Source organism: Saccoglossus kowalevskii, chromosome 21 (genome assembly GCF_978046115.1).
Source record: "Saccoglossus kowalevskii chromosome 21, keSacKowa6.1, whole genome shotgun sequence".
Lineage (NCBI taxonomy): Eukaryota > Metazoa > Hemichordata > Enteropneusta > Harrimaniidae > Saccoglossus > Saccoglossus kowalevskii.
Window position 1 is genome coordinate 20,531,364 of NC_140661.1, and position 19,876 is coordinate 20,551,239.

Below are 19,876 nucleotides of genomic sequence, written 5' to 3' on the forward strand. Positions count from 1 at the left end.
GTAGTAAAATTAAACGGTACCCACCGAAAAATACACAGGGTCAGAACCTTGACCAACATATTGAAATAAAGTCCAAGATTGGTCGGTTATGTACGTGCTTATCCAAAATGAATTCATACCCATTTTAACACGTAGCCAGGGTAGTGAAATTAAACGGTACCCACCGAAAAATACACAGGGTCAGAACTCTGACCAACATATTGAAATAAAGTCCAAGATCGGTCGGTTATGTACGTACTTATCCAAAATGAATTCATAACCATTTTAACACGTAGCCAGGGTAATGAATCAATGCATTGCCTGATATTAAATGTTAACTAACGTCTTAGTACATAAGTATAAGCATTATGTCCACAGTTATGTCTGTAGGTGTACCTTACCTGCATGCAAAATAAAGTCCAAGATTGGTCGGTTATGTACGTACTTATCCAGAGTGAATTCATACCCATTTTAACACGTAGCCAGGGTAGTGAAATTAAACGGTACCCACCGAAAAATACACAGGGTCAGTACCTTGACCAACATATTGAAATAAAGTCCAAGATTGGTCGGTTATGTACGTACTTATCCAAAATGAATTCATACCCATTTTAACACGTAGCCAGGGTAGTGAAATTAAACGGTACCCACCGAAAAATACACAGGGTCAGAACCCTGACCAACATATTGAAATAAAGTCCAAGATTGGTCGGTTATGCACGTACTTATCCAAAATGAATTCATAACCATTTTAACACGTAGCCAGGGTAATGAACCAATGCATTGCCTGATATTAAATGTTAACTAACGTCTTAGTACATAAGTATAAGCATTATGTCCACAGTTATGTCTGTAGGTGTACCTTCCTGCATGCAAAATAAAGTCCAAGATTGGTCGGTTATGTACGTACTTATCCAGAGTGAATTCATACCCATTTTAACACGTAGCCAGGGTAGTGAAATTAAACGGTACCCACCGAAAAATACACAGGGTCAAAACCCTGACCAACATATTGAAATAAAGTCCAAGATTGGTCGGTTATGTACGTACTTATCCAAAATGAATTCATACCCATTTTAACACGTAGCCAGGGTAGTGAAATTAAACGGTACCCACCGAAAAATACACAGGGTCAGAACCCTGACCAACATATTGAAATAAAGTCCAAGACTGGTCGGTTATGTACGTACATATCCAAAATGAATTCATACCCATTTTAACACGTAGCCAGGGTAGTGAAATTAAACGGTACCCACCGAAAAATACACAGGGTCAGAACCCTGACCAACATATTGAAATAAAGTCCAAGATTGGTCGGTTATGTACGTACTTATCCAAAATGAATTCATAACCATTTTAACACGTAGCCAGGGTAATGAACCAATGCACTGCCTGATATTAAATGTTAACTAACGTCTTAGTACATAAGTATAAGAATTCAGTAATTTTAATGAAAAAAAAGTACATTTATCTTAGTAATAGTGACACCTGTTGTTTAGTGTGATGAACCCCCACGGTTGGGTACAGGAGCATAGAAGTTTATAATTAAAATTGTTTTCCATAAGAAAAATGAAACCATCATACATGGCCTTATAAACAGCCTTTTACTTCATAGTGGGGTGGGTGGAGTAAAGCTGTGATTATTTTTATTACTTTCTGACCATCTAGTTTGCCATTTACCATGTCCATATAAACTAAAGCTCCAGCCAATATCAGATTTGACTACTTGTTTCAAGCTATGGCACTTGGAAATGAGTGTTGTGACATGTGGCAAATGTCCAACTGTCTTGGTTAATAAGATTGGCTATATTTCAACTAGAAACAGGTAAACCAGTATACCTGTATGTACGAAGCCAGTGAATGTTATTCAAGCCAAAGAAACTGCATCTATTTATATAAATACACATGGACAGAGAATATTTTCTTGGAGCACTAAATGTGACAATTGCCCTACTGTCTGTGATAAATATACCACACCAGCTACATAGTGCCCGACGAGGAGTTGGGTAGGTAGTGAAGAAAAACATTGACTGAAGCCTGGCAGAGGACTGAATTGTTGTCAACAGCAACAAACATACTGGGAAAGTCAAAGACAGTGAAAAAACAAACAAAAAAAACACACAGGCATATAAATACTAACTTTCTAGGATCTTTATTGACTCCAAGTAATCCAGCGTAGAACGAGATGAATCAACGCTATACTCCGCCATCTTTTTTTTAATATTAGATGCAACCATTATTCTGTAGGGGACAACGGGTCATAACTTGAGGGGAGTTAACACCCATGATTTTTAAAATGCCTTGATCAATAAGAGTCTAAGTTACAGGGAACATTATTTTCATTTTTCAGTGGACCAATAAATGCATTTGACAGGACAATAGAAAAACTCTACCACAACAGCAATTAGAACAGCTTGCTGCATTATAAGTATCACTTCCCTGTCAAATTAGTTGTTCATGCTTATTTGAATCTGAACATAACAGGCCAATTCTATCACACCTTGCTAGGCTTGAACTTCCATCCAATCAGAGCATTCCAAATGAACATGATTCTCCACAATACTAGAGGGCGCTCTGACCGCAAAATTGCCATGATCTAAATAAAAAGAACTGAATGTCCACAGTTATGTCTGTAAGTGTACCTTACCTGCATGCAAAGTAAAGTCCAAGATTGGTCGGTTATGTACGTACTTATCCAGAGTGAATTCATACCCATTTTAACACGTATCCAGGGTAGTGAAATTAAACGGTACCCACCGGAAAATACACAGGGTCAACACCCTGACCAACATATTGAAATAAAGTCCAAGATTGGTCGGTTATGTACATACTTATCCAAAATGAATTCATACCCATTTTAACACGTAGCCAGGGTAGTGAATTTAAACGGTACCCACCGAAAAATACACAGGGTCAGAACCCTGACCAACATATTGAAATAAAGTCCAAGATTGGTCGGTTATGTACGTACTTATCCAAAATGAATTCATACCCATTTTAACACGTAGCCAGGGTAGTGAAATTAAATGGTACCCACCGAAAAATACACAGGGTCAGAACCCTGACCAACATATTGAAATAAAGTCCAAGACTGGTCGGTTATGTACGTACTTATCCAAAATGAATTCATAACCATTTTAACACGTAGCCAGGGTAATGAACCAATGCATTGCCTGATATTAAATGTTAACTAACGTCTTAGTACATAAGTATAAGAATTCAGTAATTTTAATTAAAAAAAGTACATTTATCTTAGTAATAGTGACACCTGTTGTTTAGTGTGATGAACCCCCACGGTTGGGTACAGGAGCATAGAAGTTTATAATTAAAATTGTTTTCCATAAGAAAAATGAAACCATCATACATGGCCTTATAAACAGCCTTTTACTTCATAGTGGGGTGGGTGGAGTAAAGCTGTGATTATTTTTATTACTTTCTGACCATCTAGTTTGCCATTTACCATGTTCATATAAACTAAAGCTCCAGCCAATATCAGATTTGACTACTTTTTTCAAGCTATGGCACTTGGAAATGAGTGTTTTGACATGTGGCAAATGTCCAACTGTCTTGGTTAATAAGATTGGCTATATTTCAACTAGAAACAGGTAAACCAGTATACCTGTATGTACGAAGCCAGTGAATGTTATTCAAGCCAAAGAAACTGCATCTATTTATATAAATACACATGGACAGAGAATATTTTCTTGGAGCACTAAATGTGACAATTGCCCTACTGTCTGTGATAAATATACCACACCAGCTACATAGTGCCCGACGAGGAGTTGGGTAGGTAGTGAAGAAAAACATTGACTGAAGCCTGGCAGAGGACTGAATTGTTGTCAACAGCAACAAACATACTGGGAAAGTCAAAGACAGTGAAAAAACAAACAAACAAAAACACACAGCCATATAAATACTAACTTTCTAGGATCTTTATTGACTCCAAGTAATCAAGAGTAGAACGAGATGAATCAACGCTATACTCCGCCATCTTTATTTTAATATTAGATGCAACCATTATTATGTAGGGGACAACGGGTCATAACTTGAGGGGAGTTAACACCCATGATTTTTAAAATGCCTTGATCAATAAGAGTCTAAGTTACAGGGAACATTATTTTCATTTTTCAGTGGACCAATAAATGCATTTGACAGGAAAATAGAAAAACTCTACCACAACAGCAATTAGAACAGCTTGCTGCATTATAAGTATCACTTCCCTGTCAAATTAGTGGTTCATGCTTATTTGAATCTGAACATAACATGCCAATTCTATCACACCTTGCTAGGCTTGAACTTCCATCCAATCAGAGCATTCCAAATGAACATGATTCTCCACAATACTAGAGGGCGCTCTGACCAAAAAATTGCCATGATCTAAATAAAAAGAACTGAATGTCCACAGTTATGTCTGTAGGTGTACCTTACCTGCATGCAAAATAAAGTCCAAGATTGGTCGGTTATGTACGTACTTATCCAGAGTGAATTCATACCCATTTTAACACGTAGCCAGGGTAGTGAAATTAAACGGTACCCACCGAAAAATACACAGGTTCAGAACCCTGACCAACATATTGAAATAAAGTCCAAGATTGGTCGGTTATGTACGTACTTATCCAAAATGAATTCATACCCATTTTAACACGTAGCCAGGGTAGTGAAATTAAACGGTACCCACCGAAAAATACACAGGGTCAGAACTCTGACCAACATATTGAAATAAAGTCCAAGATTGGTCGGTTATGTACGTACTTATCCAAAATGAATTCATAACCATTTTAACACGTAGCCAGGGTAATGAATCAATGCATTGCCTGATATTAAATGTTAACTAACGTCTTAGTACATAAGTATAAGCATTATGTCCACAGTTATGTCTGTAGGTGTACCTTACCTGCATGCAAAATAAAGTCCAAGATTGGTCGGTTATGTACGTACTTATCCAGAGTGAATTCATACCCATTTTAACACGTAGCCAGGGTAGTGAAATTAAACGGTACCCACCGAAAAATACACAGGGTCAGAACCTTGACCAACATCTTGAAATAAAGTCCAAGATTGGTCGGTTATGTACGTACTTATCCAAAATGAATTCATACCCATTTTAACACGTAGCCAGGGTAGTGAAATTAAACGGTACCCACCGAAAAATACACAGGGTCAGAACCCTGACCAACATATTGAAATAAAGTCCAAGATTGGTCGGTTATGCACGTACTTATCCAAAATGAATTCATAACCATTTTAACACGTAGCCAGGGTAATGAACCAATGCATTGCCTGATATTAAATGTTAACTAACGTCTTAGTACATAAGTATAAGCATTATGTCCACAGTTATGTCTGTAGGTGTACCTTACCTGCATGCAAAATAAAATCCAAGATTGGTCGGTTATGTACGTACTTATCCAGAGTGAATTCATACCCATTTTAACACGTAGCCAGGGTAGTGAAATTAAACGGTACCCACCGAAAAATACACAGGGTCAGAACCCTGACCAACATATTGAAATAAAGTCCAAGATTGGTCGGTTATGTACGTACTTATCCAAAATGAATTCATACCCATTTTAACACGTAGCCAGGGTAGTGAAATTAAACGGTACCCACCGAAAAATACACAGGGTCAGAACCCTGACCAACATATTGAAATAAAGTCCAAGATTGGTCGGTTATGTACGTACTTATCCAAAATGAATTCATACCCATTTTAACACGTAGCCAGGGTAGTGAAATTAAACGGTACCCACCGAAAAATACACAGGGTCAGAACCCTGACCAACATATTGAAATAAAGTCCAAGATTGGTTGGTTATGTACGTACTTATCCAAAATGAATTCATACCCATTCTAACACGTAGCCAGGGTAGTGAAATTAAACGGTACCCACCGAAAAATACACAGGGTCAGAACCCTGACCAACATATTGAAATAAAGTCCAAGATTGGTCGGTTATGTACGTACTTATCCAAAATGAATTCAAAACCATTTTAACACGTAGCCAGGGTAATGAACCAATGCATTGCCTGATATTAAATGATAACTAGCGTCTTAGTACATAAGTATAAGAATTTAGTAATTTTAATGAAAAAAAAGTACATTTATCTTAGTAATAGTGACACCTGTTGTTTAGTGTGATGAACCCCCACGGTTGGGTACAGGAGCATAGAAGTTTATAATTAAAATTGTTTTCCATAAGAAAAATGAAACCATCATACATGGCCTTATAAACAGCCTTTTACTTCATAGTGGGGTGGGTGGAGTAAAGCTGTGATTATTTTTCTTACTTTCTGACCATCTAGTTTGCCATTTACCATGTCCATATAAACTAAAGCTCCAGCCAATATCGGATTTGACTACTTGTTTCAAGCTATGGCACTTGGAAATGAGTGTTGTGACATGTGGCAAATGTCCAACTGTCTTGGTTAATAAGATTGGCTATATTTCAACTAGAAACAGGTAAACCAGTATACCTGTATGTACGAAGCCAGTGAATGTTATTCAAGTCAAAGAAACTGCATCTATTTATATAAATACACATGGACAGAGAATATTTTCTTGGAGCACTAAATGTGACAATTGCCCTACTGTCTGTGATAAATATACCACACCAGCTACATAGTGCCCGACGAGGAGTTGGGTAGGTAGTGAAGAAAAACATTGACTGAAGCCTGGCAGAGGACTGAATTGTTGTCAACAGCAACAAACATACTGGGAAAGTCAAAGACAGTGAAAAACAAACAAAAAAAACACACAGGCATATAAATACTAACTTTCTAGGATCTTTATTGACTCCAAGTAATCCAGAGTAGAACGAGATGAATCAACGCTATACTCCGCCATCTTTATTTTAATATTAGATGCAACCATTATTCTGTAGGGGACAACGGGTCATAACTTGAGGGGAGTTAACACCCATGATTTTTAAAATGCCTTGATCAATAAGAGTCTAAGTTACAGGGAACATTATTTTCATTTTTCAGTGGACCAATAAATGCATTTGACAGGAAAATAGAAAAACTCTACCACAACAGCAATTAGAACAGCTTGCTGCATTATAAGTATCACTTCCCTGTCAAATTAGTGGTTCATGCTTATTTGAATCTGAACATAACATGCCAATTCTATCACACCTTGCTAGGCTTGAACTTCCATCCAATCAGAGCATTCCAAATGAACATGATTCTCCACAATACTAGAGGGCGCTCTGACCAAAAAATTGCCATGATCTAAATAAAAAGAACTGAATGTCCACAGTTATGTCTGTAGGTGTACCTTACCTGCATGCAAAATAAAGTCCAAGATTGGTCGGTTATGTACGTACTTATCCAGAGTGAATTCATACCCATTTTAACACGTAGCCAGGGTAGTGAAATTAAACGGTACCAACCGAAAAATACACAGGGTCAAAACCCTGACCAACATATTGAAATAAAGTCCAAGATTGGTCGGTTATGTACGTACTTATCCAAAATGAATTCATACCCATTTTAACACGTAGCCAGGGTAGTGAAATTAAACGGTACCCACCGAAAAATACACAGGGTCAGAACAATGACCAACATATTGAAATAAAGTCCAAGATTGGTCGGTTATGTACGTACTTATCCAAAATGAATTCATACCCATTTTAACACGTAGCCAGGGTAGTGAAATTAAACGGTACCCACCGAAAAATACACAGGGTCAGAACCCTGACCAACATATTGAAATAAAGTCCAAGATTGGTTGGTTATGTACGTACTTATCCAAAATGAATTCATACCCATTCTAACACGTAGCCAGGGTAGTGAAATTAAACGGTACCCACCGAAAAATACACAGGGTCAGAACCCTGACCAACATATTGAAATAAAGTCCAAGATTGGTCGGTTATGTACGTACTTATCCAAAATGAATTCAAAACCATTTTAACACGTAGCCAGGGTAATGAACCAATGCATTGCCTGATATTAAATGTTAACTAGCGTCTTAGTACATAAGTATAAGAATTCAGTAATTTTAATGAAAAAAAGTACATTTATCTTAGTAATAGTGACACCTGTTGTTTAGTGTGATGAAGCCCCACGGTTGGGTACAGGAGCATAGAAGTTTATAATTAAAATTGTTTTCCATAAGTAAAATGAAACCATCATACATGGCCTTAGAAACAGCCTTTTACTTCATAGTGGGGTGGGTGGAGTAAAGCTGTGATTATTTTTATTACTTTCTGACCATCTAGTTTGCCATTTACCATGTCCATATAAACTAAAGCTCCAGCCAATATCGGATTTGACTACTTGTTTCAAGCTATGGCACTTGGAAATGAGTGTTGTGACATGTGGCAAATGTCCAACTGTCTTGGTTAATAAGATTGGCTATATTTCAACTAGAAACAGGTAAACCAGTATACCTGTATGTACGAAGCCAGTGAATGTTATTCAAGTCAAAGAAACTGCATCTATTTATATTAATACACATGGACAGAGAATATTTTCTTGGAGCACTAAATGTGACAATTGCCCTACTGTCTGTGATAAATATACCACACCAGCTACATAGTGCCCGACGAGGAGTTGGGTAGGTAGTGAAGAAAAACATTGACTGAAGCCTGGCAGAGGACTGAATTGTTGTCAACAGCAACAAACATACTGGGAAAGTCAAAGACAGTGAAAAACAAACAAAAAAAAACACACAGGCATATAAATACTAACTTTCTAGGATCTTTATTGACTCCAAGTAATCCAGAGTAGAACGAGATGAATCAACGCTATACTCCGCCATCTTTATTTTAATATTAGATGCAACCATTATTCTGTAGGGGACAACGGGTCATAACTTGAGGGGAGTTAACACCCATGATTTTTAAAATGCCTTGATCAATAAGAGTCTAAGTTACAGGGAACATTATTTTCATTTTTCAGTGGACCAATAAATGCATTTGACAGGAAAATAGAAAAACTCTACCACAACAGCAATTAGAACAGCTTGCTGCATTATAAGTATCACTTCCCTGTCAAATTAGTGGTTCATGCTTATTTGAATATATATATATATATATATATAGAGAGAGAGAGAGAGAGAGAGAGAGAGAGAGATTTGAACTGAGTTAATGTCAATGGAGGAGTTATAATGATTAATATAAAACTGTCAAAAAAACTTTAGAATGACCTGACATTCTATTCTATCACACACGACGGCACTCTGTGCGCTCCTATCGGGCGCAGCTATACGCCACAGTTCGCATTAGAGTACTAAACACACTCGTGTGACGTGCATATGCCTTCCAAAGCACATGTCACTATAAACTTTGAGCCCCAAACATATAGTACTTCAGTAGTTTAGGATGCACTATAGATACGACCATGGGGGCGCTGTTCATACTCGGATGCGATGACGTCATACGGGGATGGATGACGACACAATGGGGACCGTGCATAGATTAGCATAAATGATGACGTCACAATGTAATTCGTGCATGAATTAGCATAAATGAGTGACTATGGCCTTAATTTGCATGAGTATGACGTCACAATGTGATACTGTGAATGCATTTCCAAACATAAAATAGATGTGAATACGAGATCGTAACGAGGTCATCGTGAATACATTTGCATAAATTATTTTTTAATTGGGCGAGCATGGACGTCACGAAAGATTTTTCAGAATGTATCGTAGAGGGCGCTCACACACACATGCAGGTGTCCCATGAATTGTGGAGCCACCATTGGATTAACTTTTAATATAGTTGAATTAACTTTTAATATAGTTGCGATATGAACTCGATTAAAACGCGTTCCTATATAGGGTTGCGTTTTAATTGGAGTTTACAATGCAATACAAAGGAGAATTGCACTTTAATTAAGTTTAATTAAACTAGAGTTGAATATCCTGTGACTGAACATAGAAATGTTTGCGAAGCTTAGGTTTAGTATCGGGGTTAGGTATGGTACAATTATATTAATATAAACTGAACCATACCTTCCCCGATACTAAACCTAAGCTTCGCAAACCTGACTTAAATTCGATTAAATATTAATATAAATTATGAAACATTGTACAAAGGGCTCCACTTTGTTTGTGTATGTCTGGACTACTGACGCTACTTCTACGTCTACACCAACACACACACACACACACACGCTAATAAATACACGTCATTTTGAAAACTAACAGAGTTTATTACACAAAAGATGGGTAAAACTACTAAGATCAGTGACATGGAATATACATTTTTTTTGTCAATGAGTAAATAATAACAAAAATGGAATAAAACTGAGTAATATAAGAATAGAAATGAGTATTCATTTTCAAACACGATTAAGTATTCACAGAACCAGAATCGATTATATAATAATAATCCTAATAATTCTAATAATAATAATAATAATAAAAATAAAAACAATAATAAATGGGATAGGGTTAGGGGTCAGTAGAAAACACACTGAGTGTCTTACATTTCACTGTACTACAGAGAATGACTGATAATGTATGATTGGCATGCTTATTCTATATATGCTGTTTTATGGTGTCAAAGAGTTGGGAATCCATTTCGCGTGTTGATAACGTGATTTCACAGCAGACTAAACACATTTCGTGGTTTGATTTATATCGCCGAAAGAGCATACGGGTATACTGCTTGGAAAATTTTCAAACCAAATCTGGATGAATGCGTTGAAATTCATCGTAACACATGGCAATTTTACCACTATCAATTTCGGACAAAGCTTGGTCAATGTAAAGACAAATACATTAATCTGACTATCTTCATCGGCAAATCCATAAAATGCTGCTTTGTGAAGGATGTTCTATCTCACACCTGAGGCAATTGGCTTGAATTATACGACGTACTTGTGTAGAGATGAATTCAGCGACGATTTTATAACCAGTTTTTTTTGGTTTCCTGTTGTCTGTGAACAAATACAAAGAAAATATTTATATACAATTTCATGCATAATAATGTTAATCACTGGTAAACGTTTAGCAGATTGAACTGTATTTACATCAGTCTCAAAAGTATCAGTTTGCAAACTCGCTAACGAATTGACTAAACTGCCTGGAATAATATTAAAAAGAGAGAAAAGAGAGAAAATTTATGGTTCGATAAAGAGTGATCGGCAACTAAAAAAGAAGTATTACGTGCACTAAATCAGTTTAGAAATTCTCAAAATGGGAAAAGTTTGGAATATTACTTAAAATTAAAAAAGAAATATAGAAAATTGATTAAGGAGAAAAAGTTAAATTATCTGGAAATGAGACAAAATGAACTTGTAAACTTAGCTGCTTATTCAAACTCACGGCAATTTTGGCAGAAATTTCGACAACGAAACGAAAATGTGTCTAAAATTATTACCCAGAAAGAGTGGCATGATTATTTTAAACATCTGTTTAATAACAATTTTATAGGGGATGAGGATATGGCGGATTTTTTTGATTCAGTAAATGATTATGTAACAAGGTTAAATTTTGATGACATTGAGAACACAGAGGTTGATAATACTGACCTTGACTGCCCTATCACACAAGAGGAAATTAAAAAGAGCATAAAGAAACTAAAAAATAATAAAGCCCCTGGGCAAGATGGAATTTCTTCGGAATTTTGGAAAGATGCACCACAGAAAATTGTTGAAATGTTATTTATTTTATTTAATGTATTACTTGAACAAGGTTATTTTCCTGAAAAGTGGGCAATTGGATTAATAACACCAGTGTATAAAAAAGGGCATAAGGATAACCCTGAAAATTATCGGAGCATTATGCTTTTAAATGTTATTAGTAAAATATATATGAATATCCTGACAGAAAGATTGACAGTATGGTTTGATAAATATAGTAGAATTGTTGAAAATCAGAGTGGTTTTAGAAAGAAACGAAGCACATTAGATAATATGTTTATTCTGAGCACAATTATTGATAAATATGTATTTCATCTCAATAGTCGATTATATTGTGCTTTTATAGATTATGAAAAAGCATTTGATAGGGTCCACCATATTTCACTATTTTATAAATTAACAAAGGCAGGAATGAGAGGCAGACTATTAACAACTTTGTTCTCAATGTATACACATGTTAAGGCAGTAGTTAAAACCCCACATGGTGTGACTGATCTGTTTAAAATTGGAACAGGCCTGCAACAAGGCTCAGTTATTTCCCCATTACTTTTTTGTTTTTATATAAATGATATAGAAAAGGCTCTTACACAAGGTGTTGAAACTGTAATCTATGTAAACACTTTAAAATTAATGTATCTATTATATGCTGATGACCTCGCATTATTTAGTAAATCTCCCATTGGTCTACAGCGTCTTCTAAATAGATTAGCAAATTACTGTAAAAGATGGAGGTTAACAGTAAATTTGAATAAATCAAAAATTGTTGTTTTTCGCAAATCGGGTAGACTAAAGAAATCTGAAAAGTGGTTTTGGAACGGGAATGAAATTGAAATAGTCTCAAAATATAACTATTTGGGGGTTCTTTTTTCTAGTTCAGGTATCTGGTATCAGGCCCAAAAACACATTGCTGAACAAGCAACGAAAGCCATGCACAGTATTAAAAGTATTCTTTACAAATATGATGGGTTCAAACCAGCTATTGCATTTCGTGTTTTTGACTGCAAAATTCTCCCAATCCTGCTTTATGGCAGTGCAATATGGGGAACATTTAAATCTTACGATATAGATACAGTTCATCATAAATTTTGTAAATTTGTTTTAGGGGTACACCCAAAGGCCACAAACTCTGCTGTGAGGGGGGAGTTGGGAAGACATCTAATTAGAACACATGTGAACAAAGAAATAATTCGGTATTGGTTAAAATGTATAGGTGGTGATTCCTCTGTTTTAGTAAAAGAATGTTATGGCTATCAATATGACAGGGTACAAAGGGGATTCAATTGTTGGGCAACATATGTTAAGGATTTGTTATGTAATTTTGGTTTTGCACACGTATGTGAAAGCCAGTATGTTAATAACCCAAATTGTTTTCTGCTACAGTTTAACCAACGGTGTCTAGATATTTCCCAGCAACAGTGGCATGATCAGATTGGTAATAGTTCAAAATTATGCACTTATTCTAAATTTAAAAAATTATTAGCCGGGGAAAAATATCTGGATTCTATTACTATAAGTGTTTTTAGAAAATCTCTCGCTTGTTTTAGAATATCTGCACATGAGCTCATGATTGAAAAGGGAATACCACTTGACCAAAGATTGTGTCCTCTTGGTTGTAATCTCATTGAAAACGAGTTCCACTTTCTATTACAATGCCCCAAATTTGAGGAAATTAGAACTCGTTTTATACACAAGTTTTACTATTGCCCAGCGCTTGAATGGAAATTTATTTTGCTACTGCAATCTGAAAATACACATATAATACAAAATCTTGCAAAATACGTATTCTACTCTTTACAAAAACGTCATAGTTTGTTGGAGGGAAATTTAACTGAAATATAAATTTAATTTGGTATTCATAGGTGAAGTATAAATTTGTAATATTCAGACAAGCAGTAGCAGTGATTATTCTTGTCAAACGATTTATTTATTTGTGTTACATTTAAGTGTGTACATTATGGCCTATGGCCAATGGTACTGAATAAACATATATATACATATACATAAACTGCCTGGAATTTGATAGTCGTGCCACTCTGGACGAATCTATATAACAGCAGGGTGAGAGGGATCATACCTACATCTTTTTAGTCGCGTCCACTCTGGACGAATCTATATAAACAGCAGGGGGAGAGGGGTCAGGAAAATGAGCAACAAATATTTGGATTTTGAAATAAACGAACATATCTGACAACACAGTTGATTTGAGGTAAAATGTCATTCAACACTCTGAACTGGTTCATAATTAAGGATACATCGCGCTTTGTAGGACAGCCGTTATAGTACTCACGAATATGTATACAAGTATGCTGGTGAAACGAGTTTACGGTGACGTACAGATTTTTGACGGGGCACAGCAGATACGTGTAAATGTTCTCACCTCTTGGAGGTACCTGGCTGTTGGACGTGTTACATAGTCGTCACCAGCTGATGGACGCGTTGTACCACTGTCAGATGATTTAGGTGTAGGCAGCGCATTTGTGACTTTGCATCGTTTAATATGGCGAGTTGAATTTTCAGAAACATCGGGCTGTGGTGTAGCAGTAGTAGCGGTACTTTGATCATATGTCAAAGGTATCACGTCCTGTACTGAGAAATCATTTAGGTATGTGTGGAGCTGATTCGAGACCATCTTGCAGCAATGGTAGTCAACTATAGAAATGAATTGTAATACTCAAATCATGTGTTCAAGTTCTAAATCTACGTCGCTGATTGGACGTTACACCTAATTGGGGTGGAATATTTATTCAGACAAGTTTTGAAAAAGACAAGCCACAAGCACATTCCACAGAATCATTAAACTTGGTGATGACGTAGATAAACGTCCCAAGGTTGTTTTGTTTACTAGAAGGATGAAAGATGAACGCTGATGAACGCATCTGCCTGGCACCATAATCCAATTTTATCAGACCACACAGATGTTTATAGTAAATTAAACATATCCCATCTGTTCCTGTATCCAGGGGAATATGAATGTCTGCTATCTAAGGCGTTTGAGGGTGTCAGGCCTGTTATCAAAAACACAAATTCGTTCGAGCATATTTAGACTGTGAATTCATAGCTCCAACATGTCTAAACGACCTACACTCATTACATGGGATGAAATGACGTCTACTGATAAAATAAGGTAATGGATTCATTTTTACTTTCTGTTTTCATGTTGTAAACATTAGCCATTAGTTCGAGTTTTTTTGTTTTTTTGAAAAACAGGAGGAAAGCGTCTACCCATGAGTCTTTGCGTTTTTAAAGAATACGTTATCGTTTTCATGCTATGAGAGACATTCTGATTTTGTTATAAATTGGCATAGAAAATAGTAAGTCGACGTGATTGTGCGACTCGCCGAATGTCGATTATTGCACTAAGGGTCGCAATGTCACTCTGCATAGAGCACAATTCCCAGTGGTTGGTTGGTCCAAAAGCATGAATCCCAATGGTCTATGCCCATAATATTGCTTCTCATTTACAGTGTAAGGGTTGATAAAAAATTAAGTTCTAAATGGTAAAAATGATACGGTAAAAAAAAGTGTGCAATCACTATGTACCGGCGACATGCGCACTGTTTGGTGATCAGCAAGCACATGGAAGACAAATTGTGGGACCAAACAAATGAAAATTAAACAAAAAGGCGTTGGTTTGTGGTATGAATGTAATTATTTTTGCATCATAATGGTCAGTATTTTGATGATTCATTTTTATCTTAATGTAGCGGGAAGGAAAATTTACTTTTTTTTCTTGATTTTTCAATAATTGATAAAACGGTTATTTTGTACCTTGATACATCATCCCAGCTTTTCGAAATTTCGGAAAGACCAGTGCTCAAAGGCTAACACTACTACCGTCTCATTAATATTTGCATAATGATTATACTAGTTACATGTGATATGTATAATAGTACTCTGTTGTTGACGATTTTGATATAACGCATGACAAGCTTCCTGTTGCAAAAATGCGTATTTATCTAACGTCCATTGTCAGCATTATTGTCTGAGAAATTGTTTTATTTTCCAAGTCTATATTATACTTTAACATCACCATCTTACTAACGCAATGATGCCAAAGGCAAAGAAAAATCTGCGACTCTGTAGCCGGTGAAAAATTACAGGACTTTTGCATTCACCTCTCATTTACGCAATTTATATTTATTTTTCAAGAATTTTTCATCAGAATCGCAACAGACTGCAAGCAAGTCTAGGTCATATTATGACCAACCTCGCTGAAATATTTGCATCAACGCGAAAGAGTTTCAACTACTTAACCGATGACAATGCCGATACGTCAGACCGTTGAGGGATGGTGATCACACAAGAAAGTGAGTACAGGAAATCTGTTGCTCGTCGACATTGGCCAAATAAACAAAGCCATCATTTCCGTTTATGCAGAGAGCGTGCACCCAACTAATTATCCGCTGACACTGCCGTTTTAGTGTTCTATCTACAGCAGTGGTTTCAATCCATTGACACAGCCAGTCTCCAGCCAGCAGCATAGCTACTCCAGATTTCAAACAGAAATTGAAATTTCTTATTAAATCTGGCTCCAGTTCACACATAACGTAAGTATACTTGGTAAAACATGTGAAGTCCATTGAGATTCCTTTTTTTTCTTTTTTTTATAGTTCTACATGTACCTGGTCTGTACCCTATATATGGAGAAATGAACACGCCTACCCATCGGGGGTTACTTATTTATTTACTTACTTACGTACCCAACTTAAACAATGAAAACTATATCTGTTGAAATGCCCCTTGGTGCCGGAAAAACACGTGAGAGGAAGCGACAGTTTGATACAAAGATCGCAGACAAGTTGAGAAATTCCAAATCTGTCATTGAAATCATTTCCGATGACCAGTTGTCTTGCGCAAGAGCGATCGTGGTCGCCATATGGCACACGCCACAAAAGACGAGAATCTACCATCGGTGTGAAATTCTATGTAGAAAAAAAAATGTCAGCTACTCTATGCAAACCATCAGAGCTAGAGAACTTTTACGAAAGATCAGAGTCGAACAGGGTCCATGTGGCATCGAAGAGATTAAAAATTCCAGAGCATGTTACCTGATTTCAGAATACACGTATTGTCGCACGATCATTTTGACTCAATTATCTTTTTGGGCGATGCTGCAGACGGTTCCAAAGACATATATCTGTTTCTGAAAACTAAACACTACAATGTCATCACAAAAATTACCAGTTTTCAGGGAAAATCGGACCTTATTACGTAGATGGATATGATGCTTCTACTGAAACATTGTATGAGTACTACGGTTGTTACTTCCACGGTTGCTCAAAGTGTTTTCCCAGAAGGAATGAGACGAATCGCAAGAATGAACTCAGTATGACCTCCCTCTATGAATTTCAAAATTTTCAAAAACCTGATGAAGAACAATCACAAAGTCAAGAGGTTTGTCGGAAACTTAGATATCCCAAATCTTATCAGAGGCAGGGAGGCTTTCCTCGGCGGTCGTACTAATGCCCTGTGTCTGTATTAGGAAATCAAGGAAAGCGAAAATATTGGAGTATGTTGACTTTTTCAGCCTCTACCCATACATCAATAAGACCTCGTGATATCCAGTTGGCCACCCGACAGTCGTAACTAAAGACTTTATAGCCAAACCAACGGACTATTTCAGTATTATCAAGTGCGACGTTTTACCTACGAGGAGATTGTATATACCAGTTCTACCTTTCAGGGTGAACAACAAATTGATGTTCCCACTCTGTTCCAAATGCGTGGAAACCAAGAATTACGACAAATGTCACCATGGTGTCAATGAACGCCAGCTGACGTGTGTTTGATGCACTCAGGAATTGAAAAAGGCATACAAAGTTTGGCCTTACAATGAGTCGGCAACCTACAATGCTGAGACTGGAGAAGGAGGGTTGTTCACCAAGTACATCAACATGTTTCTGAAAATTAAACAAGAGTCTTCCGGCTATCAAGAGTGGTGTCGCACCGAGGAAGGCCGAACCATCTACATTCAAAGATACTGTGAAAGAGAAGTTATCGTCTTGGACAGAAGAAAGATAACCACCAATCCAGACCTCAGATCTCTCGCCAAGCTAAATCTCAACTCGTTCTGGGGAAAGCTGGGACAGAGATCAAACTTTGGACAGAGCACGTATGTAGAAACGGCCGCCAAACTGTTGGAAATGCTGATGGATAGTACAAAGGATGTCACAGATCTTTCTGTCATCTCTGACGAAATTGTCTTGTCCAGCACTGCGATAAAGAAAACCGAAGCACCCAATACGAACGTTGTACTGGCTGCCATGACAACGAGCCATGCCCGACTTAAACTCTACAGTGTTCTGGAGAAATTAGGTAGTAGGGTCTTGTACTTTGACACAGATTCAATCATTTACATCCAGCAAGCTGGAGAATGGGATCCATCGACGAGTGATCTCAGAGATTTGACGAGAGAAATAACTCTAGCGAATAATTACATAACACATTTCGTATCTGGAGGACCAAAGATTTACGCGTACCAACTACACAAAACAGACAAAAGTGGAATCCAAACAGTGTGAAGTGAGAGGGTTCACCCTCAATTACAGAAATAAACTGGAAATTAATTTTTACTCCATGAATCGACTCATTCGAAGAACAAGCGGTCCTCTGCATGTCAAAGATCCCGGAAAATAATGCGCAAGGGAGATATTTAATAGAGAAGAAGTTAAAACGTAGTTTAGTGTATGACAAACGGGTGATACAAGATGATTACTGTACCCTCCCATACGGCTTCAAAAAAACAAAAAAATATATAAATAGAAGTGAGATCGTCGGTTACTTACCATTCATCCATTTGAACTTTGAACAATCACATTGACATGGGCTCTACCAATCACATTGACATGGTACATTCTTACAACAATACCCATCACAAAAGTATAAATACCAAACCCTCACTCGTTATCTATGCAAACCAGAAAAAGGTCAGATACATATTGTACGGTGATCTAAGCACAGAGAAAAAGGGGAGGAAGAAGTAAAAGAAGATTTATAAACTCGGTGACAGAGCCAGAATCAGTAAAACCAAACACGTTTTCACGAAATGGTACTTGTCCAATTGGACCGAAGAGGTATTCACATTGTTGGACGCCTCAACACACACAACCACCTGTTTACAAAATTTCAGATTACAACGGTGAAATGTTGGAAGGTACTTTCTACGAAGAATAACTTCAGTAATAGTAAAGGACGATGATGCATTGTATGTTGTGGAGAAAGTGCTGCGCAAGAGAAAACGTAAAGGCCACGTAGAATATTTCGTTAAGTGGCGTGGGTATGATGTTTCGTTTAATTCTTGGATTAGGGACTTGCAACGTTTATAAATACGGTTCACACACTCGATGACCCGATTCATTTCAAAGTTCATCATGTCGGGGAAGGATTTCTTGTTGATGCTCCCTAGTAATGGCTCGCTCGATGTGTTCCCAAACAAAACGTTGACAAAATACACTGTCAAACTACCAAGAACGCTTTCGTTAGATAGCAATTGGGTAGTAGAGTTGGCCAACATCCACTACCCAAATTCGTGTTACAACGTCGTACATGATGAAAATAGGATCTTTCACGATGCCTCACCCAGAGATCACGGAGAACTGAAATTAAATCGATTCAAGAAAAGGTCTGCCAAATGAAATACTGGTGACATATAATTCGAGGTCAAGGAGTATGACTGTAGAGGCTGAAGAATGAGCTCATGTAATCTTGATTGGTGGATTTGCCATACTGTTAGGATTTCCCTCAAATTACAAACGAAAGACGCACTAGTCCCTACCTTGCTGATGTTAGAAGTTTGTATTCTCTCTACGTGTATTGCAATATAGTCGAACACCAAATGGTCAGTGACGTTCCCGTACCTCTCTTGAGAATAGTCAACGTTGAAGGAACCCACGGAGATAGCGTCATTCTCACTAACAACAAACTTTACTTTCTCCTGTTTCGAACGTCAACATTCAAGACTGTGGAGATATAAGGTCTGATACGGGGAGAAGGTGCCATATCAACGTGGACGTTTTTGCAAAGCTTGTCCTTCACTAGTGTGAAGAAAAATAAAAATGAACAGACATCGACCTTACACTCATCACGTGGGGGTTTATAGAAATGACTACATGAATCAGATTGGACGAGGATCTGTATTTTCGGGCGCGAGACTGCAACGCAGATATGGAATCGGAAGTATGTTTTCTGGATTGGCAAGATCGGCCGCACCTCTGTTAACACAAAGTCTGAAAGCAGTGGCAATACCACTGCTCGATGCCTGGTTGGGTATTCTATGTGATGTTGTACAAGGGAAAAACTTTAAA

The 19,876-nt window shown here is 37.2% G+C and overlaps 2 protein-coding genes across 2 annotated transcripts in view; both read right to left on the minus strand.

Annotated features, from left to right (window-relative positions):
* Positions 1-19,876, minus strand: part of LOC144349704 (Golgi-associated plant pathogenesis-related protein 1-like) — a 63,188-nt gene that overhangs the window by 37,977 nt on the left and 5,335 nt on the right. The gene's annotated exons all lie outside the window — the stretch shown is intronic.
* LOC146729784 (uncharacterized) lies at positions 10,160-19,370 on the minus strand. The gene is made up of 3 exons (XM_085494843.1): positions 19,348-19,370; positions 13,951-14,222; positions 10,160-10,868 (listed from the first exon to the last, which is right to left on the minus strand). Exons 2-3 carry the CDS (start codon positions 14,200-14,202, stop codon positions 10,797-10,799), a joined length of 324 nt encoding a protein of 107 aa, XP_085350969.1. The 5' UTR covers positions 14,203-14,222; positions 19,348-19,370; the 3' UTR covers positions 10,160-10,796.